The sequence below is a fragment of the Physella acuta genome, unplaced genomic scaffold, assembly GCF_028476545.2.
Source record: "Physella acuta isolate Inbredline_101_S28 unplaced genomic scaffold, ASM2847654v3 ptg001065l, whole genome shotgun sequence".
Taxonomy (NCBI): domain Eukaryota; kingdom Metazoa; phylum Mollusca; class Gastropoda; family Physidae; genus Physella; species Physella acuta.
Window position 1 is genome coordinate 170,283 of NW_026732582.1, and position 27,135 is coordinate 197,417.

The window sequence follows — 27,135 nt, forward strand, 5'->3', positions numbered from 1 at the left end:
ATAGGCTTTTTTGTATGTGTTGCATAAATTAGAAATTAGAAAAAAAAATCGAAAACATTTGCAAAGTGTAGATTGGCACACATTGAATGTACACAAGTACTTGGACAACGTAAGATAAGGAAAATAATTGGTTAGACTTACAAGTGTAGGAATGGCGTGCGGTCTGATGGATTTGACTTTACCAACAACAACAGGAACGGTCAAATAGTTCTCTTGGTCCAGTCTGTCCATCAGAGTTATCACAACATAGGCCAGTCCACTCAGTTCAGCACCGTTTCTTGGAAAAAACAATTAAAAATACAAACATAAGGTTAAAGTTCAAAGGTCTGAGTTAAGTTTGTTTACTTCAGATGGTAATCTATAAATAATACTGCAGTTCTCCAGTTATATCTGCAAATATCTAATTATCTACAGTAGTTAAAAATAGTATGGTTAAGTAAGTTTTGCACTTTACTTAATTTCTATTTGACTAGTAGATGTAAACTTTTACGTTGGTGTTGTTGTAAAAAGAATGGCGATGGATGGAGGGGGGGGGGGGGAAACTACACCATGTATTACGTATCCTAGATACAACACTAAGTAGGCTTAAGTTCTAAGATCCATATGGAAAAGGGAGTATATTTCATAACCTTTTTTACACTGGTATATGAATGTGGGGCTAAACTATCCCCATCCGCCTTTACTTTCCCCAACGCCAGTCATGTACCCATCAAGCCTGGATAGAGTCAGAAATGTCCGGAAACACCAGTCATGTACCCATCAAGCCTGGATAGAGTCAGGAATGTCCGGAAACACCAGTCATGTACCCATCAAGCCTGGATAGAGTCAGGAATGTCCGGAAACACCAGTCATGTACCCATCAAGCCTGGATAGAGTCTGGAATGTCCGGAAACACCAGTCATGTACCCATCAAGCCTGGATAGAGTCAGGAATGTCCGGAAACACCAGTCATGTACCCATCAAGCCTGGATAGAGTCAGGAATGTCCGGAAACACCAGTCATGTACCCATCAAGCCTGGATAGAGTCAGGAATGTCCGGAAACACCAGTCATGTACCCATCAAGCCTGGATAGAGTTTCAGTTAAAGATCGAACGGTCTATATACTGCGTTGGTGACTTTAATGGAACTGTGTATGTCGGGGGGTTAAAGGTGACGATGCTATCTGATGTTATAGATTTAGCCTAGCTAGTGATGGATGGGCGTAAGTTAAAGCTTATATTCAATACCAAAGACAACACACAATTCAAACATGCATGCATGTACAATTACGCATATGGTTGCTATAAATAATAAAACGCATAACCAACACACTTGCCTGCACGTGTAAACTACTGACTTATCCGGAGTTCTCAACGATCGCGCGTATTGAACAAACGGCAGGAACTTTTTGGGTTCGATATGACGCTCTGTAAACGTGAGATGAGTCACTTCTTGCGTTTGTTTCCCCTAAGAGAAAGGAAAAAAATATGTTTTTTTTTAAAACTAAGTTCGAGCTACAGTGTCCTTTCTTACATTGTAAAAAATATTGGTAAAAAATGAAAAATTCAAAGCAGCATTTTAATACTAGTAAACTTAAAAATCCCGAAACACAAACATAAACACTATGTAGACATTTTAATATACACCAACATTTATATTTTATATAAACAAACTTCTATGCATATATATATATATATATATATATATATCTGTATATGAATATATATGTATATGCATGTTTTAATAGTTACATATAAATATATATATATATATATATATATATATATATATATATATAAATAATATATATATATATATATATATATATATATATATATATAAATGTATTCTTGTGTAACATCTTAATTGCATATTTCGCGTTTCTATGATGAAAAGCGTACACTATATAGTTCTCAAACAACGTGTAAGATGTCAGCAGTGTATTGTGCAACATTACCTTAACGGTAAGCTTCATTTCTGTCCATGTTGGTGCTGTTGTTACTGACTCGACATTGACAGCTATGTTCCCACATTGTAACGGCTGGCCTTGTTCTTCAGGTAAGTAGATAGCTAAGGACTGGAGAAAAAAAAACATGTTTTTTTTGTTAACTTTATGTCAACATTTACACGTTGAAGGTCGGGGTGCTTTAGATTTTGGTATAACAAACTGTATATTAGGCCGTCAAGAAACCACTCGCTGCAGAAGTGACAACATCAGATTTTTCCCGTCCAACTCCTCAAGTCAACATTCCGTCATGGGTTCTTCAGTTACTTGTAAGCCTTTCACCATATTTTATGTTTGGTTGGCTTGAGTCGGGTACCTATATACAGCTCGATACATTTTTCCCACGTTTTCTTTAACTTGCTTTCATTGTTTGTTTTTCCAATAAAATCTTGCGATCGAAATTTCTGGCACTTTCCAGTTAGCTAGCGCGCTGAAATTTTCAGGGAAGCTTTCTTTTGGATGACCATAGAATATTCAATTGTTATTATTACTAAATTCATCAATGGTAACATTTTATTGAGCATTTTAGACCGCTATATACTCTATATATATAATTCTCCTCTGCGAGCCATTAGAAAAAAAAACGAGCGACGCGTAGCTCACCTCTCTCTTGCCGCGCGCAGTGACGCGAAACGATCCCACGTCGCGACAGGCTTAGGGGCAGATAATTTAGTTTGAACCGACTTTAAACTTACAGGAGGTAACTATTACCACTGGTGGCCAGTTTGGGGGAGACGATATGGTCGAGTGGTTGGGCACACGATTGCTATCCCACTCGACACGGGTTCAAATCTATGTTTTCTAGTCAGTAAGCAGCCCTCGTCCTAACCGCTATCAACTAACCTCTGACAATCATTCACTTGCGATTGAGACCGAAGAAGAAAGGGTCTCTCGTTTTTTACGAGTTGTCTTTTTACGAGTTGTCTTCGTTTACCCACAAAAAGTGAAAAGATAAAATCGATAGCAAGATTTCAATGCAAACAAACAAAGACTAAAAAGTAGAAAATAATAATCATTAAAAAAGTTTAGAAAAACCCACGTTTTCTGATTGAACTAAAAAGTAGAAAATAAATACTATACATCACAATAATGCAAGCGATCACTCTACTATAAGCGATGAAAAACGTGGGGCGCCGTGATTTTCTTACAGTTTCTAATACTGTTGACTCTCTACAAGCTCCCTAATAAAAGTCAATAGTATTATCTAATCAATAGTAATATAAATTTTACTTCGGCGCCCCACGTTTTTCATCGCTTATAGTAGAGTGATCATTTTCTACTTATTAGTTCAATCAGAAAACGTGGGTTTTTTAAAACTTTTTTAATGATTATTATTTTTAAACATCTGAACCAAGCTCTTATCCCTGGTCACAAGCCGAATTCGACACAGAACGCTTCTATTATTAGCTTCAATTATTAGCTTCTATTTTTAGCTTCTATTAATAGCTTCTATTTTTAGCTTCTATTATTAGCTTCTATTATTAGCTTCTATTATTAGTTTCTAATATTAGCTTCTATTATTTGCTTCTATTATTAACTTCTATTAATAGCTTCTATTATTAACTTTTATTACTAGCTTCTATTATTGGCTTCTATTATTTGCTTCTATTATTAGCTTCTATTATTAGCTTCTATTATTAATGTTTAACCTGGCATAAAACACTACACTACAGCACTCAATTAGGATAGCGGTTAAATGGTAGAGCTGTTAACTGATAACTCGAGCCTCGAGTTCGGATCCCTGGTTTGAGTCCACTCAGCTTTTAATGGGTACCTGTCTCACGTTAAGGAATCTAAAGGCGGTTTGGCATAGTAATAACCACATTATCGCTTCATACTGCAACTGGTCTACTCTAATTCTCTTGTTCCATGGACCGTAGGATTTTAAAAAATTTACGTTTACTGCAACACACACACACATACACACACACACACACACACACACATACACACACACATACACCTACCTTGTCATTTTCATAGGATTTAAAAGCAACAATCAAGGAGACGTTATACTGTGTGACCAGTCTCCAGAAATCATTGACCGTAGTGGGCATGGGCAGCTGGGTCAGAAACTGTTTGGTCTGGGTGTACAGGCTCTGGTTTTAGATGGGATACAAATCAATAATAGCCGAATAATCAAGTATAAATCATTGTTAGCCCAAAAATCAAGAACAAATCATTAATAGCCCAATAAACAAGTACAAGTCAATCTTGTCACAACCATGAACACTTTTCCGGTTGCATAATTTATAATGTGTTTCTACAATCGTATATCGTATATTGCTAAATTTTTATTTTCTTTCTTTAAATAAAAATTAGTTTGTACATTTATAACATCCACTATATTATTGTCAACAAAAGTCCGCATCATTAAGTACTCGATATATCGCTAAACATACTTATCATATAGCCTCAAAAATATTGCGAACAGAGAGAGAGAGAGAGATAAGTGCGCAATGGGCTTTTATATATTAGGATTGTATACAATTAAAAACATTTAAAAACTAAGCGAAAAAACAGAGTCTTACAGGTAATGTGACAGCATTGATATAGCCCTCTTCTCCGGGGGAATCCACTTGTAAAAGAGGTTGATACTTTTTGTCTAAACAATACATAGATTAGTTAATTGATCAGAAATAATTTATAGTATAAGCCGCTTGTGTCATTTCGCTACTTCCGTTCGTCAGTCAACAGTATAGCTACTTTTTCTTCGTTTCTCAAGCTTCATTTCAACTCACGACAGTAAGAACATTATTAATGGAATACACGGCCGTTTGTTTGATTAAGCAATTTAATAAAGCGTTTGCGGTTATATTTTATTTTGTGTTTGCATTTTTATTTGCGTTTGGTTTGTATTTGCGTGTTGCGTTTGCATTAGCGTTTGTGTTTAAGTGATGCGTTTGCCATAGTGTTTGCGTTTTGTTTTGTTTTGTGTTTATGCTTGTGTTTATATTTGCGTTTCCGTTTGTGTTTGCGTTTGCGTTTGTGTATGTGTGTGCATGTGTATGTGCATGTGCATGTGCATGTACATGTGCATGTGCATGTGCTTGTGCGTGTGCTTGTGCTTGTGCATTTGCATTTGCATTTGCATTTGCATTTGCATTTGCATTTGCATTTGCATTTGCATTTGCGTGTGTCTTTGTGTTTGTGTTTGTGTTTGTGTTACGGTTGTGTTTGCGTTTGCGCTTGAGTTTGCGCTTGTGTTTGCGTTTGCGTTTACGTCGATTCTATATTTACACTGACCAAGTAGTATGTCGATTCTATATTTTCATTTATTAGGTAGAATGTCGATTCTATATTTACACTAACTAGGTAGAATGTCGATTCTTTATTTACATTTACCATGTAGAATATCGATTCTATATTTACTCTTACCAAGTAGAATGGTGTTTCTATATTTACACTTACTCTGTAGAATGTTTAATCTGTCGTTACGCTGAGTGATAGAATGTTGAGCCTATTTTTACACTTAACTAGTAGAATGTTGAATCTGTCTTTACACTTAGTAGTAAAATATAAAATCTATTTTCACACTTACTATCGTTAATGTCGTTGCACACTTACCTGGTGCAATGTCGAATGTTGTGTTACACCTCTTACATACTTAGATTATAGATTGGTGAATCCATCTTACTCATGTTCCACACTTACCTGATAGAATTTCTGAATCTATCTTTACTGTTGGTATACACTTACCTGGTATAATGAAGAATCTATTTTTACCTTTTGGATCTTGGGTAACGTCCCCTACACCACCAGTAAGTTGTGTCTCAAAACTAAACAGATTCTGAAATAATGGGTATTGAACACCAATTTAATAGTGATTTACTTTAATAAAAATCATGTTGTAAAAGCACATGTTTAACAGTAGGTAATGTGTAACTAATTCTTATTAAGGTTAGGTTGGCTGACCCAAGCACCTACCCCGAGGCTAATGAGGCTGCAACCAATGTAGATGAGGAAATGGAGTCTATTAAGTGATATGACTACAAACTATGCTTTTTTTTACTTATGTTACGGCAACCTAATCTGGTACAAAAGATAATGCATAGTATTCCTTTGAGATATTCCGGCACACTATACTGGTTGTATCTGATAGTCGAAAACATAATTTATTAAACATATTATATAGTTGTAAGAAACCATACCCCCGCATAATAAGAGCTGCCGAGTGTCGAAAAAAAATATTATTCATTGAACATTGATGTCTTCATCAAAATATTTTTATTTACAATCACAATACGAAGAAACAAAGCCACTGAATACAAACTTACATTGAATTCATTTTCAAAATTATTTTTCCCGTTGACAACGTTCCCCATGAGATGTACTTTGAGGAAGATGGCGCTGATGTGTGTGTAGCTGCCTATACAGGCGATGCCAGCCTGCGCGGCGTGGTGCAGGAACATGTACTGCTCCTGGAAAACAAATGCAAGTAACTAGTCTCTCTCTCTCTCTCTCCCTCTCTCTTTCTCTCTGAGGCCTGGTCAAGGAGCATATTCTGCTCTTGGAAGACACATGTTTCGTTATTTAACTAGTCTCTCTCTTCCTCCCTCTATCCCTCCCTCTCTCATTCTCTTCCTCCCTCTCCTTCTCTCTCTCTTTCTCTCGTCCACTCTCTCCTGGTTTGCCCAACTTAGGTTTGGTGTCATTTAGAGCGTACTCAAGTGGTCTGCACCCTTGGAAGGTTATTCTTAAAAAAATTAAATTTTTCCTGCTTTTCCATCTTGTTTCAATATTTCTCGTCTTTGTCTTTGATTCAATAGTTGTGGCTACTACTAATCCTACTCTTGAACTGTTAAAAGATAAAGGCGATGTACAATGTTACCTCTACATACGAGTTTAATGTCAACATTTTTTTTTGTTCACTCGATAACTCTATTCTAAAACATCTCGCGTGAGAGTTATTTTGAAAACAAAATATCAATTTCTTTTTTTTTTCTTATCAATTACAATATTAGTGTACTTTAATATTGTTTTAGAATTAGTTAGAATCTAATATCAAGTTAAAAATACGCCATAAAACAATCTAAATATTTTGTTTCATTTAGCAAATAAATTTGCTACGTTTTTGTTTTAAACATTTTATGAAGGAAATAATTTTAATCTTTCGTTGAAGGAAAAAATCTTTGCAATTTGTTAGAATATTTCATTTAATGTTTCGTTTATTTTTATTTTTATTTTTATTTTTATTTTTTTTTTATTTTTTTTAATACTAAAGAGCTAGTCAGAAAACATTGCAAGTGTAAAAATGTCATTTCTTGTAACATGTTAATAAAGAATGTTTTTTTTTAATTATGTTTAGAAACATTTATGTTGTATAGTTAGTTAAGAATAGTTTAAAATTAGAGTTGTAGACATCAAACTCACAAATGTTTGAACCGTGTTGGGCATGTCTTGTCGGAGTCTAGACACCGTGTCGACAAAGTCCACGGCTTGGTTCAGCTTGGCTTGACGGATCAAATCGTGTAGAGCTATAAACACGGAGCTTCTCGTTGTATCCGTCCTGTTAGGTACACACGGGAAATAATGTGTCAAATGTGGTGCCTATATACAATGGCAGAAGTAGTTGATAAAGTACAGACTCGCTTCTGTTATCTCTGTATTAAATGCTATATATCTAAAATAGTTTATAGAATGTATGTGTACTATAAATACTTACTCGAGAAAATTTATATCAAATATAACCACCATATTAACTACTTTACTAACAAAAAAATTATTTAAATGGTATATATATATATATATATATATATATATATATATATATATATATATATATATATATATATATATATATATATATATAGTAACAGTTAATACATGTTGTAAAATATTATGTCGTTTTTATGTCTTTCCAAGCTTACCCAGAATGCACCAGTGTGACAGTTTCCAGAGTGTTGAAGAAGACCTTATGTTCAAAGTCAACCAAACTCCACATACACGGGTCAGACCCGTCTTCTGGCCAGGCCGTGTACTGGAAGTGGGTCAACTGACGTGGCGGGTTGTCGTCCTTGTCATTGGGAAGACAGAAAGAAACAAGCATTATATTTATAGATGGCAGAAAATTCGATAAAACCTAACACATCCTATGCTAATGTGAGTTTTTGTAATATCGTTTCCTTCATTCGATATGGTGTGTAAATATAATTGTTTTGTTTTTGTATGACTTTGTTCTAGTACTTTTAATTATGTTACTGTTTACTGTAAATATAAATTAGAAGCGAGAATTCGGAAAACGTTCATCTCGTGTATGCTTGTTGTCACTAAGTAAATGTATATGAGACAACGTGGTCGGGCGTCTCGAGTTCGGATCCCGGGTGCCAATCTGTGTCACGCCCCATAGCCCACTAAGCTTTGATAGGTTCCTGACTCACATCAGGGAGAACAAATTCAGCTGGTCATTTCACTGATAACACTATCTTCATATACCGTGGTCATGGAAATGGGTAAGCTCTACTTTATCCGAACTAGTGATTGTCAGATACATAACAGTATTCAATTTTACTTATAAATAATACATTTAATACAATTTTAAAGTTCATACAAAAATAAATATAGTAATTTTTTTTCTTCAAAGGCTTCACAAAAAATCTAGCTATATCTTACTTTGTCAATGCGCACAGACGTAATATTTGTTATTTCTTGTATTTTAGTGCTCTCTCACTCGACCTTGAAATTATAGTTTAAATTTTATACAGTTTTAAAAAATAAACTTTTGAATTCAAATAAAATTTACTTTTGTAATTTCCAAAGTCCGAATAGTATAATCTAGAAAAACTTCTGTTTTCACCGTCTTCACTCTATAGCAATTAATGTTTTGATCTTTCATTGACCAGTAGCTGTCTTCATTCTGAAAAACAAATGACGTTTTGATAAAGTATTTTCAGCTTAGAAATAACCAAGATATCGAACAAAAAAATATATACAATACCGCTGTTATTAACACACTTTCTATACCAATCTTACACGTTTCAAAACACATTTTACGGTGGGAAAATCCGAAATATTATCAACAAGCCGTTCCTGCTCTAGCCTCTGTGAGAAACTTATCTGTAAAGGACCATGACATTTTTTTTTTGTAATCAGCATATATCCGGCATTGCCCACACTAACCACAACCAACCAAAACCAAAACACACAAAAAAAAGAACCGCGTACATAACACAAACAACCACAACCACAACCCAATCACAAAGAGAACTAAAGGACAAAATGCAAATACATTTCAGACACAATTTTAGAAATTTTATAAACGTTGATACACTTGTTTTAAATTTTATGTAATGTTAATAATTGAAAATTATTATTCTAAGTATATAAAATGAAAACTGTTTTTAAAGACTTTCAGTAGTAATTTTTTATCTCATAAATTTAGACCATAAGCACTATAATAATCTAACACTTAAATCCATCGAAGTATCCACGACAAACATTTTACAAACAGTCAGAAGTGAACTTTATATATTCGATTTAATGTGATAATGGAGCAGTACTCTGATGTTTGTGTGTTTTGGCAACCTACATCGTTTTTGCCTGTGTTGACCATGGCGACTTTTGCAACTTGTTTGTCCCACAGCAGATTGAGAAAGAGAACCTCAGTCGCAGCAACCGGAGCTACGAGAAGATGTGAAGAAAATATGATTAGAAAGGATTATAAAAACACAGAGGAAATTTTGTAACTACAAAAGGAACTTCATAAACATGTTCAATGATTGGCACTAAATAAGCTATTCAAAACATAGTGAACAAATTATTACTGAAGACGAACCTATACAAAGTGTAACAATACTCTTTACAAACTTCTATTAAAAACTTATGAATAAATGTTATTTACTTATGCAAATATTCGTTGCTACTTCATCAAGTTTTAGCAAATTTCAATACTGATTTTAGTAATATTTAAAGTACTTTTTAACTATGTAATGTCTAATTAGATTGGAAATTAGATACTCTTACGTTGTAATTGTAATTAATTTTTAAAAATAATTTTGTAAATTGAAAACAATTTAAATAGTTTTTATTACACTAAAACCATCATAAAAAAAGTTTAATTAATTTCAGCACCTTAGGTTCAACTTCACTCAATGATAAAAATGTGTATACTAATTACAAAGTCAGTAATCCTAGCTAGACTTGACAGTGACACATTTTACAAGAGAATAAGTAAAAACGTTAACAAGTTACCTTGTGATAATATTATTTCTTCTTTAGCCAACTAAAAGAAATAGAATAACTCAACATGGTTAGTCAAAGTAATTTATTAATATGTGCAAAGTAACAATGTGAGTATTATTTAATGGATACACATATTAAAATATGAATGTGCAAAATATGTATTAGCCGAAATGAATAAGATAAAAACAGCATTTGTCATGTATAGGAAGAGAGAGTTAAGTTATTGATTTTACATTGTGTTGCCGGTATGAGTTAGCGTCTTGTTGTAACAATAATTGAAAACCAAGTTATAAACATCTTGAGATATTTGTAGAACATACACAATAAAATTTACTTCACAAAATTTACCGGGTTCCTTTTTGTAAAAAGTAATTCCATATAAAATATGGATAATAAACGTATTGATTTTAAAAGTATATGCCAGCAAGTAAATGTACTAACAAAAATCACTTTCATTTTGTGTAGTCAAAACATTTTTTGCTGAAAGATTATTTTATTAAGGACTATTTCTTTATCTAAACAAACACATTTCCGTTTAATTTCTTTTTAAGTACTTTAAAAGCCTTATTTTACAAAAGTGTCTACTTCATTTTTTTTTACTGTTTAATAATTTGAAATTAAAATTGCAAAGATAAATGTAAAACTTAAAGTTGTTTAGACGAATATCTTTTTTTATTTTTATATATCGTGTATGTATTAGAGGTTTTAGTTTAAGATCAGATAATTAGCGAGCGCTCTTAACTCTAGACGACACACCTGTCTCATTAATGTCGGTCACTAAGTCTCAGGTGTGTAAACTCTCTCGATCACAACACACCATTCTATTACCCCCCCCCCCCCCCAAGTGGTCAAGGTATGGTTGCTTCACCATCACGTTATAGCTAATTTCGCTACCGACTCTAGGAATATTTAAATTACTTAACGATGTGATATCTAATTAGATTTAAAATTATATACTCTTGCATTGTCATTGGAAATAAAAATTTCTGGAAAGATTGAGTTACTCGATTCAACAAGAACCCTACCAGACACGGACGATTTAATTAAATTAAAAACAAATCAATACATATTAAATAATCGAGCCTTACCGCCAGGAATGAGGGGCTGAGCAAATTGACAGGACTTTTCTCAGGCCACGGTGTGACGTTGATGCATGCATGGTCATCTGGGGATGCAGACCAATGGTCAGTTAGGGTGTAAAAGGTGTTTAAATAGATATGAAGAAATGTGTGTGTAATGGGGATGTTAGTTCTTGATTGGTGATGAATTGAATTTTTTAAACGTATTTTAAAATAATAATTTGAAATTAAGAAAATTGAAAATTAAATCAATAGTATAGTGAATATTGGTCTGATGGCAAACATTCCGTCACATTATTTTAGAGCTATTAGTCATTACTGTCGCACCCTTCTATACTATGTCACGCACTGCAATACTTATATATTCCCTGATTTACTCGTTACGCGTATACAACACTTTGTTCTATTTATTTATTATTTTAAGAAAAAATTCATTCAGACTCTAATTCAGTAAATCAAGGGTTAACATCCCACTTAGACGTAAGTTACAGCTTTCAACATTCACGTGATAAATTCAGGTCTCACCCAATAACAAACATAAGCTTATTTCCTCACACACACATTTCAAACATAAAACGATGACGATTTAATAAAAAAAAAACAACGACTTACAGGTACCATCTGTGTCCTTTTTCTCTGATGTTTTTTTACCAACATACACAGTCGGTATAGACTGTGGAAGATAAATACTATCATGTAAAAAATAACACAGAAAAAGTATTTTTCATTAAGCATTTTTAAAATATACTTGAAGTAAACACACAATTAAATTTCAAAGAAACGAAAAAGAAGAAATAATTCTTTTTTTTTAGTGACTACCTTGAACTGGTTAAGAAAGAATTCCTTGTTGTGTCCCAGTATGTAGACCTTGAGATTCGCGATGGGCACTGACGTATCTGTTTTGGTGGTTTCATTCGGAAATAAATAAAACATACACTGCTATAACACGACATTAATACACATATAGGTGACGGACATTCATCCAAAGGCAGGTGTCTTAAAAAGACGACAAATCCCCAATGTTTTTTTTCTCCAAAAAGAACACACACACACACACATACATACATATATATATATATATATATATATATATATATATATATATATATATATATATATATATATATATATTCAACATGTATATATCATAAACATCCTCATATACAACACAATAAGAATGAAATCGGTAAAATCGAGAGACAGAATAAAATGAAACAGAATAGGATTTACCTTCGACAGCCTCCGTCTTAACTGTTTTCCTTTTTCTAGACAGATAGAGGATACGTGGTTTAGAATATATTTTATAAGGAAATCTATACATTTTTTTTCTTCTTCTACGCTCTTAATTCTAAGTCTATAAAGCGATCCCCACCAACACAATTCAATATTTCCTATCAACTTTTCATGTGCCATATAGGCCGTTGACTCTGGTATTTTCTATACTCTTTCTTTTATGGTTTTCTTCTTGGATTGGATTCAATAGCCTTGTCCAACCAAGAACAAACTATAAGGCAGCAATTGTTTGATTTTAGAGGTGCCTCTCCCAGATGAGTAGCAGTCCCCAGCTATTAAGCCTCGTCTGTCCGGGTTTCAAACTCGAGACTTCTCGAATATTTTCTCTTATTTAGTCTGTTCACAATAGCAAATGTATTGAAATAGAACAAGTTATTAAATCAGTACCCTGCACAGCGCTACGAACCTGCGTATGAATATGCAGACCAGGATTGCAATAAGTAATGCGAGCAGCACAATCAGTAAATACAGTATATATGTATCAACCTTGTCTTCTGTAAATTATTTACATTCTGTCATGTATTAAACTTGATGTATATACATTCTCGAACCATACAGGAATGTATATACAAATACATATGGAAACACAATAAAAATAAATGAATAAAAAATTAAGTAACAAATACACGAGTGAACATAACATACTCATATAAAAATACCATCGGGTCCAATATAGTGATGTTAGTTATGTAAGCAGAGTTTCTTTCAGGCATCAATTACTGGGGAGACTGAAGAGAGTCTACTGCCCACCCCCCACCCCACCCCCAAATCGAAATGAAATTGATATAGAAAATGTATGCTTTAACCCCAGAAAATTTAGTCCGCCCCACCCCCTTCCAAAAATGTCAAGTGCGCCGCCCACGGTGAAAAAAGTTCGATCGAAAGAAACACTACGTACAAGGTATTGTCTCACCTCAGGTAAAATGAAGACCCGTTAAAACTACCACTAATTTCATTTATTGGAATATGTATAAATTAAGATTTAAATTTGTCATAAACTATGTTTAGAATGGGAACAGGGCATTTCCCCCCTTTCAATTACCCCCCGGATATTCCCCCCCCCCCAACATTACCCCCCAGAGTAATTACCCCCCTGTCAATTACCCCCCTGTCAATTACCCCCCGCCCAGTAGGACATTACCCCCCCCCCCCCCCGGACAGGGTTAGAGTTAGGGTTAGGGCTAGGTTTATGGTTAGGTTTACGGCTAGGGCTAGGGTTATGGTTAGGTTTTAGGGCTAGGGTTAGGGTTAGGGTTAGGTTTTAGGGCTAGGGCTAGGGTTAGGTTTTAGGGCTAGGGTTAGGGTTAGGGTTAGGGCTAGGGCTAGGGCTAGGGTTAGGGTTAGGGTTAGGGTTAGGGTTAGGGTTAGGGTTAGGGTTAGGGTTAGGGTTAGGGTTAGGGTTAGGGTTAGGGTTAGGGTTAGGGTTAGGGTTAGAGCTAGTTTTAGGGTTAAGGTTGTGTCTAACTTTGGTTTTGTGTGAAGTTTTAGGCTAAGGTGGATGCTTAGGATTTGGTCTTTTTCTTAAGGTTTGGATTAAAGCAGTATATAGGTATAAAATTCTAGTTAGAGTTAGGATTTTAACTTGAGAGGGGGGGGGGTAATTCCCCCGGGGGGTAATTGACAGGGGGGTAATTGACAGGGGGGTAATTGCTCCGGGGGGTAAATACGGGGGGGGGAATGTCCGGGGGGGAAATATCCAGGGGGGTAATGTCCTGTAGCCGTTTAGAATACCGATCGAGTCCTTGTCCTGACTGTTCAATTTTTCTCTTGGCAAGCCCGTCTCGGCCACATCTTTAGGAACATTTGGGTCAGCTGGAAATTTGCTTTTTAAAACACAATCTCCGGTGATGACGTCACACAGGCGTTTGTTCTCAATGGCTGCGTACACACAATCAGGGTCACATTGTTGTTTGCAGTTGGGCCCGAACGTTGTGTCGCTACATGCTGTGGAAGTTAAAGGGTTAAATTGGTTCTAAAAGGGTTTAAGTGGTTCTAGTATTTCAAGGGTTAAAGTTGTTCTAATCAAAATCTTTAAAATATTTATTTTACCGAGGCGGTAGATTGTTATTTTTGTGTTTTATACAAGAAATTGTATTTTTTGTGGACCTATGTTATACATTTGTTTTAAGGAAATTACAACACACGTGTTTCATTAGCCTGCAAGAAAACTATAACAACCGAACATAAGCTACTCAAGGTTATATATATATAATAATAAAATACCAACTACGTATATAGTATATTGGCAGCAGTTTATAACCATGTCCAGTAAATTCGTTGCAGGATAAATTAAATATTACATATCAAATGTTACATCAACACATTTTATGTATAATATGAAGATTTTCCAAAAATGTAATAAATCAAGTTAAACTTGATATAGAAATTGTTTTATTTATGCAGAGTAATTAAATTATATATTTGGAACAAAAATATACGTGTTCGTGCCTTCGATATCGAATAACGTCTCCAAATTTCCTTAAGGTAAGGCCTTTGATGCCAGTTTATTGGGCACCCAAAAACATTCCATTCTATTTAAAGGCTCAACCGTCCTCGGGCAATCTCTTAGTCTACCCAATTGTGATGGGTACCTGACTCGCCTTGGGAAATTACACATAGTGCTGACCACTTAACCACTTCAAAGGACCTGTGCAAAGAAACGTCTAATGCTTGGAAAAAGCGGTAGAGCGCTCGGCTGCTACTCCGAAGGTTTTGAGTTCGAATCCGGGTTCAAGTCTGTACATCGTTACTAAGTCCGACCAGCTCTGATGGGTACCTAACTCATGTTAGGGAAAGACAAAAGAGGCTGGGCAAAGTGCTGAACACACCTTTCCTTCATATGCTGAGGTCAAGAAACATATGACCTCCACTTCATCTGCCTAAAGGATCGCTAGGTCTAAAGATGATTCTTATATATATATATATATATATATATATATATATATATATATATATATATATATATATATATATATATATATGTATATATATATACTTGTTCGTTTTTCACCTTGTTTAAAGTAATGAAACACGTTTACCTCAGACCAATGAACATTATTGCCTGGCTTAATTTTCAGGATATTCCCAACAAACTGCACATAACGTCTGCATTTCCACCCACCTTCATCGCAGAAGTCGCCCAGACGCCCAACAGGACAGCTTAGACAGACGCCATCTGTTATGTTACACAGCTGGTCGACGCAGTTTTCGCTGCAAGTTTCCGTACAGTTTTTTCCGTAGTAGTGTTTATCACAATCTAAATATATAAATACTTTCTTGTCGGATATAAAACGTAAAAAATTACGTTGAATAACTATTTCGTAATCAGATAATTGTGTCTACATTTCCAATATTTTTGAAACATGTGTCTTGCTACTTGCATGACTAATCTGTGACTAATATTGTTTAAAATAGGTATAAACAGTTTATTGGACTATTTCAATGACACAGAGCAATTGAAATTTTCATGGAAGTGTAACAGATTTCCAATGTCAGTAGGAGCATTAATTTTTACAAAAAATAATTTAACTTGAGTTAAAAAACATTTTCTTTTAAATCGGTAACCATTATTAGGAATAATGTTACATCTTAATAATCTATGAATAACAGTCATCAAACAAAAGCCAACTATAATAAAAAGGGATCCAGCCTAGATTGAACTAAAAAAATTCCCCCGTTCATCATTTTGTTTAATTTGATCACCTTGGGTGTTCCATTGTTATGACAATCATCGTTTTACTCTCCATGGCCACATAAGTTCAGTTCAATGTGATGTTGAGTGCGGTTTTATTAAATATTTAAATCGATACAATAATTCATTGTTATTTTCAATGGCTTATGCTCAATACAAAAATATGAAAATGAGTGTAATCGATGATTCACAAACGAATTTAATTTTTAAACTTGTAGCTTTAATTACATCGCTTGCCGCTTGCCACATTTTAAAAAAATTAAATCTAGTATAATTGCATAGACTTTTCCTACGTATTAAATGTTGTATGGCATACGTAGTCTGTGAACATAAACACAATTAAATTATAACTTTAAAAAAAAGTTATCATTTCAAATATATAGTTAACATCTATCACTGGATCAAACACACAAAGCATCTTAGACAAAACCTATACATTCAAACGGCTAAATTAGCGCAAAAAGGTAGACGCGAGAGTTTCAGATCGATCAAAACGATTAACTTTTAAAATTAGTTGAAAAAGAAAAGATATAAAATTTAAAAACTCTATAGTAAAATTACTATAAAGACTCCGGGCGTATGTTAAAAAAAAACAGTTTATGTGACTCTCTATAGTAATACAGTATTTGGCTTTTTATCTTTCCTGTAAATAATACATTTTCGGAGATAGATTACGACATCGAAATGCCGCAAATGTTTGCCGACCAAACCAATTTCTGTAATTTTATGTATTATGATATTATTTATATACCGGATGTAGCTTAAGGCAACCTATACGCTATAATGTAATTGTATGTAACTTGAGAGTGCCTACATATCAAATACTTTACTTGTACATAATACACAAAAATTATATATATATATATATATATATATATATATATATATATATATATATATATATATATACTTGTTCGTTTTTCACCTTGTTTAAAGTAATGAAACACGTTTACCTCAGACCAATGAACATTATTGCCTGGCTTAATTTTCAGGATATTCCCAACAAACTGCACATAACGTCTGCATTTCCACCCACCTTCATCGCAGAAGTCGCCCAGACGCCCAACAGGACAGCTTAGACAGACGCCATCTGTTATGTTACACAGCTGGTCGACGCAGTTTTCGCTGCAAGTTTCCGTACAGTTTTTTCCGTAGTAGTGTTTATCACAATCTAAATATATAAATACTTTCTTGTCGGATATAAAACGTAAAAAAATTTGCGTTGAATAACTATTTCGTAATCAGATAATTGTGTCTACATTTCCAATATTTTTGAAACATGTGTCTTGCTACTTGCATGACTAATCTGTGACTAATATTGTTTAAAATAGGTATAAACAGTTTATTGGACTATTTCAATGACACAGAGCAATTGAAATTTTCAAGGAAGTGTAACAGATTTCCAATGTCAGTAGCAGCATTAATTTTTACATCATAACATTGTATATATATATATATATATATATATAATTTTGTTATATATATATATATATATATATATATATATATATATATATATATATATATATATATATATATTTATATCATTGTGTATTAATACATAGACCTATATCTAAATATCGAGATCTAGTTAGTATTAAGCATTAAGTTTATATACATTAGAATAGATATTCTAGATTTTGCATTTCTAAATTAATAAATAACAATTAAAACCGTTGCATGGCGTAGGTAAAGTGTGTAGAGTGTACTATAGAGTAAAACAGGCCTAACAAAAAAATAATTTAACTTGAGTTAAAAAACATTTTCTTTTAAATCGGTAACCATTATTAGGAATAATGTTACATCTTAATAATCCATGAATAACAGTCATCAAACAAAAGCCAACTATAATAAAAAGGGATACAGCCTAGATTGAACTAAAAAAATTCCCCCGTTCATCATTTTGTTTAATTTGATCACCTTGGGTGTTCCATTGTTATGACATTCATCGTTTTACTCTCCATGGCCACATAAGTTCAGATCAATGTGATGTTGAGTGCGGTTTTATTAAATATTTAAATCGATACAATAATTCATTGTTATTTTCAGTGGCTTATGCTCAATACAAAAATATGAAAATGAGAGTAATCGATGATTCACTAACGACTTTAATTTTTAAACTTGTAGCTTTAATTCTATCGCTTGCCGCTTGCCACATTTAAAAAAAATTAAATCTAGTATAATTGCATAGACTTTTCCTACGTATTAAATGTTGTATGGCATACGTAGTCTGTGAACATAAACACAATTAAATTAAAAATTTTAAAAAGTTATCATTTCAAATATATAGTTAACATCTATCACTGGATCAAACACACAAAGCATCTTAGACAAAACCTATACATTCAAACGGCTAAATCAGCGCAAAAAGATAGACGCGAGAGTTTCAGATCGATCAAAACGATTAACTTTTAAAATTAGTTGAAAAAGAAAAGATATAAAATTTAAAAACTCTATAGTAAAATTACTATAAAGACTCCGCGCGTGTGTTTAAAAAAAGACAGTTTCTGTGACTCTCTATAGTAATACAGTATTTGGCTTTTTATCTTTTTCTGTAAATAATACATTTTCGGAGATATATTACGACATCGAAATACCGTAAATGTTTGTCGACCAAACCAATTTCTGTAATTTTATGTATTATGATATTATTAATATACCGGATGTAGCTTAAGGCAACCTATACGCTATAATGTAATTGTATGTAACTTGAGAGTGCCTACATATCAAATACTTTACTTGTAGAAAATACACAAAAATTATATATATATATATATATATATATATATATATATATATATATATATATATATATATATATATATATATATATATATATATATATATATATATATATATATATATATATATATATATATCCTAATATATAATAGCCCACGTGCGCACTTCTCTCTCTCTCTCTCTCTCTCTCTCTCTCTCTGTCTGTCAGCAAAATATTTTCGCCGGACATCACATCAGAATCTACAGCGATATATCGTGAATTTGAACGGAATTTTATTGAAAATAATATGGTAGATGTTTTAAATGTATAACGAAAATTGTATTTAAAGAAGAAAAATAAAAAATAAAGGCGTATTCGAATGTAGAAAAACAGTGTTAATTATGCAACAGGAAAAGCGTATATGGTTGTGAAAAAAAACGCATTTAACAATGACGTCGCTTATTGTTTACACTAAAAGAGCACGAAACTAATGACGTCATCTTCCGAGTTTAGAATAAAATAAAGAAATGAAATATTTCATTCAAATATGATTGAGAGCTAGATTCTACGTACGATATGAAATGTATACAATACGATTTTCTCGGCCTAAACTTTTATAAGTTTTTACTTTATCTATTTGGATTCTAGATATAGATCTAGATCTCGATTCTAGATCTAGACTAGATCTACGGAAAAACTAGACGTAGACGCTAAAATGTGGATTTAGACTAGAATCCAGATCTATCTCGGTCTACTAAAAACAACATTGAACAACCGCGTTTTTAAAGAAATCTTTTAAGTCTCTTAATTTTAAGTCTCTTAATCAACGAGTGCATTTAATATGCTGTGGTTACCGATGAAGAAATGAACTATTTCATTTAAATCTATAGATCTGATCTTAAAAAACTAATAAAAATAAATCGCTTTAAAAACAAGAAGAATACCGTGGAATAGCCGAGTTTTTAACGGAATCATTTAAGTCACTTAATCAGTGTGTGCCTGTCTAGATCTATGGAAAAACTAAACTTACACAGATATAGACCTTACCTAGATCTAGAATGTATTCAAATAATACATTTCTATACTAAAGTATTTAAGGCCTTAATTACTTTATTGAAATCTTTGTTTATCTATGCAATTTGCTAATCTCTACAATATATAAAGCAAAGTTGTCGGGTGCCCGATAGGGCACTTCCAGGCGCCGTAGGCGCTTCAAATTTGGCAGGATCTTGCCTTGGGGCGACAGAACGGATACCGTAGGCCGAAAAGTCTACGATGAGGGGGTCAAAACTGACCTCGACTGACCGGCGCCTTATATGAGCTATACATCGAAAAAAAAAATGTCCACGTAGGAACCTCTTCATAACTCCTGAGGTCGTAGACCGACCCTCTGGCGAATTAATTAAGCATTCAAATTCTCAATGTTTTCGAAAGCCTAAGCGAAGCCTAGTATATATAAATATAAATATATATATATATATATATATATATATATATATATATATATATATATATGTATATATATATATATATATATATATATATATATATATATATATATATATATATATATATATATATATATATATATATGTGTGTGTGTGTGTGTGCGTGTGTGTGCGTGTGTGTGTGTGTGTGTGTATGTGTATGTGTATGTGTATGTGTGTGTGTGTGTGTGTGTGTGTGTGTGTGTGTGTGTGTGTGTGTGTGTGTGTGTGTGTGTGTGTGTGTGTGTGTGTGTGTGTGTGTGTGTGTGTGTGTGTATTCGCGACGGCTATTATCAGAGTAACATTTTTTAAAAATGCTCTTAACACTTTTGTGTTTCAGATTTTCTTCAAACGTTACAAATAAGTTCAATAAAAACGAATTTACCCTGTTCACAGTAGTCTCCCCGCCATCCAGGGGGACAACTCAAACACCGGCCTGTGATGCTGTCACAGGTCTGATTCTCACATTTGACGCTACAGTTTAAGCCACAACCCTGGCCGTAGGTTCCATGTTCGCAGTCTATAAATAGGTTTCAACAATCTCGAGACAGTCCAAAAGTATGTTTAAACACATTTTGAGAAATTCAAAAAAAAATTTTATCAAATTCCGAAACAGTTCTAAAATGTGTTGATAAATACTCAAGGCAGTTTATATAATCTTAAGACCGTCTAAAAATATGATTAAATAGATTCTGATACAGTCAAAAAATGTGTTCTAAAATCCCGAGACAGTCTAAACCCTTTAATAGGCTATATTTTTACCATAATGAGTGTAATAATATTTAGGTTTAAGACTGCTATATTAAAGCATTAATAATAATAATACTGGTAATACTAAAACCTAATGTCGTCATACGTAACAAAACCATGATATCAGTTTAGTTAGAGCAAGCAATGTAATCGAAGTTTATAAAGAGCAGTAGAAGATTAGTTGATGCTATCTTCAATGATTGAACACCTACCTCTAATAAGCGGGTTGGCAATGTCCGTGTATTTATGCTGAGCATCTAAAATGGATGATAAATTCATGTATGCAAATTACAGCAAATAACCAATGTAGGTATGGCGGTAGAGTAAGCAGTTCCCCTACATCGGTATATTTAGGGATAGTTTTGTTAGTTATTCTACCTCGGTACTGTTACGGGTCAGTTGTAGGTTAGATTACAATAGGTTAGAATAGTCTATAACGTACGGAAGAGGCGTCTGTGAGTTAAGTTAACCCCGGTGTGTTTTTAACCCCTGTGTTGTTACTGGTATTGTTATCCCAAGGTGTTAGTAGCAGCTAGGGACGAGGGCTTGTGTTGTAATGGTGAAGATGATAAGTTAAATAAAGGTTTGAACAGTTTGAATTGTGTTTAGAGTTGAACCAAGTATTAAACAGGTAGACCTAGAAGAATAGACCGTCTCGAACGACAATTGACTTTAACAAGTACATTACGTGAGAGTTGTGTTAGTTCTTCTACCTGGGTACATTCTGTTAGTACATTACGGGAGAATTGTGTTAATACCTCAACCTTGGTCCTCAACCTAAAAGGTCCCTAACATAAGTAACTGTACACGTGGACTAGAATTCAAACCCGACACTGTGTAGTCTTTTATTCTACCGCCAGACCAGGCCGCAAAATCATGCCTGAGAGTGTTGTAATGTTAAAAGTGGATTAATTTAGGAACGGCATTGAAACGCGTAATATAACAATTTAAAATAGAGCCCATATGTATTGTTGGATTTCTTATTCCAACTTTCATTTCCACTCGACAAACATCAGCAACTTAATTATGTACATACGAACGTTTGCCTTCTATATAAGAGTAATAATAGATTGCTATTTTTGGTTTTACAATTGAACCCACGGATCCTAGTGGGTCTACCCAATACGTTACCGTTTTCGCACACCCTATATGGTGGCATGCACTCCAAGCATGAGCTCTCGACATTGTGACAGAACTCCGGTCGACACGTACGCTGGTGCATAGAGGCACATCCTTGGTCGAAATAGGGATTGATGCAGACTACAAGTACAACGGATCATTAGTAATATCAGAGTTATCAAAATTCAGTATCTCTCTCTCTCTCTCTCTCTCTCTCTCTATATATATATATATATATATATATATATATATATATATATATATATATATATATATATATATATATATATATATATATATATGTTACGGTCAAAGCCCGAAGTCGGCCAATGTGCGGATTGGCCAATATCGCCTCCCATAGGTCGGTCAAAGTCCGAAACTTTGCTTCATTTCGGCATTTGGCCGGCCAATCCGCAGACTGGCCATGGTGGACCAGCCAAAGTCTGAAATACCTATTGATTTCGGCCTTTGGCCGGCCAGTCCGCAGACTGGCCATGGTGGACCGGCCAAAGTCTTAATTAGAAGATCATCTGGCTAGGGACGACCGGCCAAAGTCCGAATTAGAAGATCATGAGCAGATTTTGTTTTTTTTTATGCCGTAAGGATAATGAAATTAAGTCTTTTATTTATTATTAATTAAAGTAAATAACAGAAAAATCCAAATTTTTTATTGTACTATAGTCTCAATCAATCAATATTATAATTTGTTACAACAAGTTGAACTTTTATGGCATTTAGAAGTAAATAGCAGCTTGTTATTTTTACACTTGCAGCGATTTGTTGTGCACTTAGTTGTGCAATTGCAGCGAGTGTAACCTTAACCCCTCAGTCAATGATTGTGAAGATGCGATGGTTTGTAGTGATTTACCTCAGTGCCAACTGACGACAATAAGAACAGTTTTTCGTGAAGAATTGAAAACTCACTTCTAGCATACACTTGTTTTAGAACACCATGTTCCGTTCCTAATTTGTAGAGACCGCCATCGACGCCCATGACAACTACAATCACGCTTCGGGGATCACCTCTGTCAACATCTGGAACACGGATGCTTACTTTGTCACCCACCTCACCATCTTTAAATTTTGTATTTGATGTTTTAAGCATCTTAGCACCTTGAGTTTGCAAACCAGTGTGAGCTGCTGACCTGTGTTCCATGACGCCCAGGCCATCTCAAGTCGCTTGGACACTATTGTTCAACTTACAAGGAGCGCGGCAAAGTCTTTTGAACGTTCCGTCTTGTTGCAAGTGGTCGGTGACGCCGACTGTCTTTGATTTAGTTCTTTGATGATTGTCACATCATGGATGAGGCTGTCACATACAGTTGTAGCCCATATATGGAAACTAACATGGATTTACTTTTTTTTTCTTTTGACAGCTATGTTTGACGGCCTTTTCTATCCAAGTCGCCTTGCATATATACTGCTATACAAAAAAAGCCAAACAATACGTTACTCACAATGAAACCGCACCCAGAATAATGAAAACGCGATCACAACTTAGTCTAGATAGGACATTGATCAGTACGTCTCGGCCAGTGCGCGTATTGGCCGGTCAATGTACGAAATACGCTCTTAGTGCTAGGTTCTTCGGGCTTTGGCCAAGAGAGCCGGCCAATGCACGCAATCCGCACTTTGGCCGCACTTCGGGCTTTGACCGTAACATATATATATATATATATATATATATATATATATATATATATATATATATATATATATATATATATATATATATATATATATATATATATATATATATATATGTGTGTGTGTGTGTGTGTGTGTGTGTGTGCGTTCTTGCGTGCGTGAGTGTGTGCGTGTGTGTGTGTGTGTGTGTGTGTGTCGCGCGTTGCCGCTGGAATAGAAGAAAGTCTGTCGAAATATAGAAAAAGGGTTTTATCAATGCGTTACTAATAATATATTCTTAGGCGCCTGACATTGTTTTCAAAAAGTGAGTTATTTGAATTTTTAAAAATGCCTGCGTTTGAATCATAAATATCGGGACACAGGTTTACCTACACTACCGCATGAAAACCTTGAGTGTATGTTAATCACGAACAGAAATAATGAGGTAGAACACACTTCGGTGACCGCCCATGTGTCAGAGACGTAGAGGGGCGCTCTCTGGAGCCCCCGATTACACTATCGCAGAGGCGGTAATTGTTAGCGTTATGAATATTATGAGAAGCTCAATCTCAATTTCTGATTGGATCGTCTAAAAATAAATGCTAATTGCATTATTCGCAAAGTGAGGAAACTGTTTGGATTTTCGTACTGACAAAAAGAAACATCCCAGTTAATAATCTAACCTTGTTAATTTTTCTGATTATTAAAAAAATTGTATTACAGAGCCATTAGCGGCCCGTGTGAGGGAAAAAATGAAATCAGTGCAGCTGATCTGCTTCTAAATTTAACTAAACTTAGTCTAGTATCAGATACATATTATTAGACACATAGTAGGCAGGCCTAAGTAATTTATAGAAGCCTTCTAGAACAAAAAAGCAAGCTTTTTTAAAATTAAATTTAAGGAGCGTATTCTAGATCTAAGTCTAATATTTAATAGCACAATCTCTTTCAATTTCATATAATTTTGTTTGCTAGATAAAATTATTACAATCTATAGCTAGATTCAAGATCTTTGAGACAATTGCATTCTTTATTATTAGACCTAATTTTTTTTTTAATTAATTATTGGCGTATTTTGAATCAAATATAGATCTAATTTTTTTTAATTACATTAAATTAATTTTGTAGTTAAATTTTATTAAATAAGTAGATTCTAGATTATATGTCTGCCTTGCAGAGCCAGTCACTCAAAATCTAGATCTAATTTCGTTGACAACATGATTAGATTTAGAGGTAAATTTTAGATCTAAATATTAAATAAATATTCCAATTAAATGTTATTAATAAATTTCAATTTGGTCTATTATTATATTGTGAAGGCCGAGCGTATTTGTTTTATCAACAGATGTCTTATGTTAAAAATTCATAAAAAACGTTTTAATAACAAGCTTTTATGTAATAATGCACTAAAAAGTAGAAAATAAATTATAGACTACTATTTAAATAACTATAAAGAATTTTTTGCATGCACTCCGTAAATGGCTAGGTCGTTTGGAAATACTTTCGGTATGACCAGGGGTAAAAAGTGACCGCGAAGAAATTCTATTTATGTGAGCTTTATAACTGAAAACAAAACTATTGCCTAACGACCCCCCCCCCCCTTGATTCTTTGTCAGCTGTTAGAAGAAAGCATATGGTTGCCATAAAAAAAACTCGGCATATCTGGGAAAACTTCGTAAAGTGGTCAAAACTGACCGTCGTATTTCCTATATAATATTTCTTTTTTTTGGGGGAAAACAGGGTAATTACAACAGAAATTTTATGGTAGTTAACCTCTGTTCATCTGGCTAATTAGATAAATGCCAAGGCCGTATGGAAATACAGTTGGTCAGACTCTAAACCCTCGATGAGTGCTACAAAATGACCGCGAGTAAAATTCTTCTTATATGAGCTATATATTAAAACATTTGCCGAATGATCCCCCTAATATTTTGTGAGGTCGTAGTCCGACCCTGGGGGATAACAAGAAAACTTTATTCCCTTCGGAAAAACCCTTAAGGGCCGTTAGATTTGTACAGATGCCGTATTTTCTTATATAAACAATAGTATGTGAAAAGTAAACATACTACGTCATTTGGTCTATTTACAAGAAAGGTAACTTTTTAAAGTAATATTTTTAAAATTCTTTTTATATTATTTTCAACAAAAACTGAAAAGTACAAATTATATCATTCGTTTAAATAAGAATTTCGTTATAAATAAAATTATGTATCGTAAATAAATTGTAAAACATTAATTTTAAAAGTTTATTTAAAATAATACGCGAGTTATACTATTAGGGAAACCTTTACTGTTCTAATCACTTTCCGAGATATTAATGTGTGAACATATTAGCACTTCCACATGAAGTCACTCAAACTTATTAAACGTCAGCACTCTACTTAAATAACAGCCAATCACCAATTAATTAATCATTGAAATCTAAAATGTTTTTTTTTTTTTTTAAAACCTAAGCGAAGCTAGGCAGTATGCCTAGTCTATATATAAAGCATAGTGCTCGGGTGCCATTGATATTTTGTGAGGTGGTAGAAGATCGCCTAGGGGTGTCATAAAAAACAACATATCTGGGAAAAATTTGTAAAGTGGTCAAAACTGAACAGTCGTATTTCCCTGTATAATCTTCATTTTTTATGGGGAAAACAGAGGGTAATTTCAACGATGATTTTAGGGTAATTACCCTCAGAACACCTTGCTAATTTTTTGCATGCTCCTAGATCAGCGGTCGGCAGCCTGCGGCTCGCGAGCCGCATGCGGCTCTTTTGATGTCAAGATGCGGCTCTTCAGCCCCATGCACAAATATTAATAATTATTTCAATTTATTCTTGAAACTCATAAAATTATTATCGGGACTTGGGTTTACCTACACTGCCGCCACGAGGCGTGCTGTATGAAAGCATTGAGTGTAAGTTTATAAGTCACCGTAATATTACCGTTAATCACTCACCGTCTAAGTGTCGTGGGCGGAAAGTGGCGCTATCTTAAACCCGATTACACTATGGCAGTGGTGTCGCGTACAGCCCCTAGCACGGTTTAATCATCGAATGTCGTGTGCCGCATTATCAATATTGTAGGGTGCTTCTTAAAACTAACGTAGGCGCGTAGTGCTCGCGGGATAGCCCTGGGCGCCAAACCGCACTCTGCAGAGACGCCGGAGGACGCGAGTGAATCGATTTAGTGAGCGACTATAGCAACTCGTTGAATC

At 34.1% G+C, this 27,135-nt stretch overlaps 1 protein-coding gene across 1 annotated transcript in view; it reads right to left on the minus strand.

Moving 5' to 3' along the window:
- Positions 1–585: 585 nt before the first annotated feature.
- Positions 586–27,135, minus strand: part of LOC131955397 (uncharacterized) — a 33,481-nt gene continuing 6,931 nt past the window's right edge. The window contains exons 8-28 of the mRNA XM_059319523.1: positions 22,320–22,448; positions 21,401–21,445; positions 20,824–20,958; positions 17,266–17,400; positions 15,660–15,794; positions 14,270–14,482; positions 12,476–12,510; positions 11,858–11,918; positions 11,255–11,331; positions 10,176–10,206; positions 9,514–9,605; positions 8,728–8,841; positions 7,856–8,001; positions 7,359–7,494; positions 6,263–6,406; positions 5,712–5,775; positions 4,517–4,590; positions 3,953–4,084; positions 1,938–2,057; positions 1,317–1,447; positions 586–592 (exon numbers count right to left, since the gene is read on the minus strand). Of these exons, the coding sequence (XP_059175506.1) occupies positions 586–592; positions 1,317–1,447; positions 1,938–2,057; positions 3,953–4,084; positions 4,517–4,590; positions 5,712–5,775; positions 6,263–6,406; positions 7,359–7,494; positions 7,856–8,001; positions 8,728–8,841; positions 9,514–9,605; positions 10,176–10,206; positions 11,255–11,331; positions 11,858–11,918; positions 12,476–12,510; positions 14,270–14,482; positions 15,660–15,794; positions 17,266–17,400; positions 20,824–20,958; positions 21,401–21,445; positions 22,320–22,448 (2,156 nt within the window). The remainder of the gene's footprint in view (positions 593–1,316; positions 1,448–1,937; positions 2,058–3,952; positions 4,085–4,516; positions 4,591–5,711; positions 5,776–6,262; positions 6,407–7,358; positions 7,495–7,855; positions 8,002–8,727; positions 8,842–9,513; positions 9,606–10,175; positions 10,207–11,254; positions 11,332–11,857; positions 11,919–12,475; positions 12,511–14,269; positions 14,483–15,659; positions 15,795–17,265; positions 17,401–20,823; positions 20,959–21,400; positions 21,446–22,319; positions 22,449–27,135) is intronic.